General features: G+C 53.7%; 1 protein-coding gene across 1 annotated transcript in view; it reads right to left on the bottom strand.

The window, feature by feature from the left end:
* Positions 1 to 2105, bottom strand: part of ZSWIM9 (zinc finger SWIM-type containing 9) — a 17154-nt gene extending 15049 nt beyond the window's left edge. The window contains 2 exon segments of the mRNA XM_019658401.1: positions 1472 to 1695; positions 1698 to 2105. Coding sequence (XP_019513946.1) covers positions 1472 to 1695; positions 1698 to 1842 — 369 coding nt within the window. The 5' untranslated portion in view covers positions 1843 to 2105.
* Positions 2106 to 2590: the final 485 nt, after the last annotated feature.

The raw sequence follows: 2590 nt of genomic DNA, 5'->3' as shown, positions 1-2590 counted from the left end.
AGTGTCTCCGCGGATATGCAGCTGTTGCCTCTCCCCCAGATTGGCCCCTATAAAGTCACCACATCCAACTGTGGCCTCTGCTTCCCAGAAATGTTTCCATATCCAAATGTCCTTCCCACATCCAGTACTTTTCCCCTACAGGTGTGTGCCCCATTCACTGTGGCCAATTCTCATAAGTGTCATCAATATTTATCTATGGTCCCTTCCTGCCCAGACTCTCCCCCCGGCCCCCCGCCGTCCAGCTGTGGCCCCCTCCTCTCATCTACAGTTATTAGAGGTGCATCCTCGTCCTAGACTTGGCCGATTGTCCTCTGATGGGCTTCATCACCCCAGATGCTCCCTGCGTCCAGCTGCACCTTCCCGCTGGTGCAGTCTCTCTATCTGCCCGCTTCCACCTCTCCAACCCCTGCCAGCTCCGCCCGCCGCGGCTCCTTCCATCCCGCAGTCCTATCCAGCTGTACCTCTCCCCTCCCCCAGAGGTACACCCTTTCCGTCCCACCCCACTCACCTACCCGCCCCAGAGAGGCGTCCACCTCCCACAGTGCCCCGCGCCGAGGCCCTTGCTCCCGGGATGCCCCGCGCGACCTCCCGCCTCTCTTCCCGCCGTGCCTCGCGCAGCGGCTTCGCTCTTAATCTCCTTACCTCGCCAGTTACTCCGGAGGCCTGCAACCACATCCCTCTGTCCAGAGCAAGGGAAGCCGCGGGCCTTCTCCCAGCGTGCTCTGCGGGAGGGCTCGCCCCACTTCACCCCCTCTCCTGGCAACCCCAGCCCTGGAGACTACAATTCCCAGCGTCCACCGGGCCGCCGCGGCGCGGACGTCTCCCAGGCCCCACCCCACGGCTGGGCCCCGCCCCCGGTCGCCGAAGTCTGCGCGCGAATTCCGTGGCGCGAATTTGGGACCTTAGTCGAGCGGCCAGGGTTTCCGGGTGTGACGCTTAGGACTGTGGCGCGCGGGGCCGGNAAAAAAAAATAGCACCTTCCATCACTTTGAATCCTCTTCTTGTTAGCACCCAACTCTATTGAAATTATATCACATTTGGATGCCTCTATTGCTGGTTCCTCTCACCACAGCTCTAAGCTATCACTAGCGGCTATCTCTGCAAGGTGGCCAATAGCCATCGGGAGCTTTTTAAATTTCGGTTAGTTACAATAAAATAAAATTAAAAATCCAGGTCCTCAGTCCTAATGGCCACATTTCAAGTGCCGGAGCGGGGGGCTACCCTACTGGGCAGCGCAGAATCACAGACCATTTCCATCATGGCGGTAAGTTCAGTTGGGCGGAGCTGCGCTCCACGGGGAGTTCTTTGTAAACAAGGACCACATGTGTCTTGTTGGCTGCTGCACCCTCAATGCCTCAGTAAATACTAACTGAATGAATTCATGAAGGAATGAAGGAAAGGAATGAATGGATGAGTGGGAGGAGGGACGAATGAATGAACCGCCCCCGGCCTGCCTCTTCCGAGACCCCACCTTGGCCTCGGGGTCAGTGTGGAAGAGCCCCTCCAGCACGTGCAAGGTGTCAATGATATTGTGGTCGCTGTCCTTGCAGTAGGAGAGCAGGCGGTGCACGTCGGCGGGGGACAGGAACTGCTTGGAGGTCTTGTTGGTGGTGCGCGCTGGCAGGCAGGTGTTGGCCAGGAGGCGGCCCAGCTCTAAGTAGCAGGCGAACTCGGTCGGGCAGGTAGGGTGCGCGGGGTCAGCTGGCACTCCGTCACCACGAGGCGGTCCCGCAGTGGGCTCAGCTTGATCATGATGAAGGCAGGGCAGCCAGCCTCGTGGTGCCTGTGGGAGAAATGACCGTGGGCGTGGTCACATCTCCCTGCTGCCCTCTTCTCTCTCATTATTTTTTGGAATTAGAAATTGTCTCAAGCATAGAGAAGAGTAGAGGGCCTTAAGAATATGCCAGCTGTTCTGCCCTCAGGTGAATCATTTCAGGTCTCTGTGCCTCAGTTTCCTCAGTGAAAAAGGAAGTTATACTCATACTAGCTTTCTCGTAGGGTTGTCCTGAGGATTAAAAGAGCTGGTATATGGAAAGCACTTAAAAACAGTGTCTGGAACATGGTGAACCCTATGTGTTGGCTGTAATTCTGTACCCACCACCCCAGCTCTATGAGAGTGAATGACTGTTTTATTATATTGGGTTGTTGGACAAGTCATGATGCGTTTTTGCAACGAAAAACTTAGAAAAAATACGTCATGACTTTTCCGACAACCTAATATTTACCTCAAACAAATTTAAGAAAAAAAACATTTCAGGTATTCCTGTATCTGCTTCTGATTTAGCAATAACAAAATGGAAAGCTAAGACCCTCTGTGAACTTGCCCCAATAAAGTCCCCCCCGCTCCATCTTCAAAGGCGACCAAACTCGGTATTTAGCATTCCCGCATGTGTTTTTATGCACTCCTCAACAGTGGGAGTTACGTTCCTATGTTTTAGAACTTTGTATACACGAAAAGGTACTCAAACTCATTGGTCTTCAAGGCAATACAAATTTAAACCCTAAGAAAATGCCACTACACACCGCCAGGATGACCAAATAAAAGAGACTGATAACATCCAGTGTTGATGAGGATGTGGAGCAACTGGAA

This window comes from Hipposideros armiger, unplaced genomic scaffold (assembly GCF_001890085.2).
Source record: "Hipposideros armiger isolate ML-2016 unplaced genomic scaffold, ASM189008v1 scaffold_283, whole genome shotgun sequence".
In the NCBI taxonomy this organism is placed as follows: domain Eukaryota; kingdom Metazoa; phylum Chordata; class Mammalia; order Chiroptera; family Hipposideridae; genus Hipposideros; species Hipposideros armiger.
The sequence above is the reverse complement of the archived record's forward strand: the minus strand, read 5'-3'. Positions and strand labels throughout refer to the sequence as shown.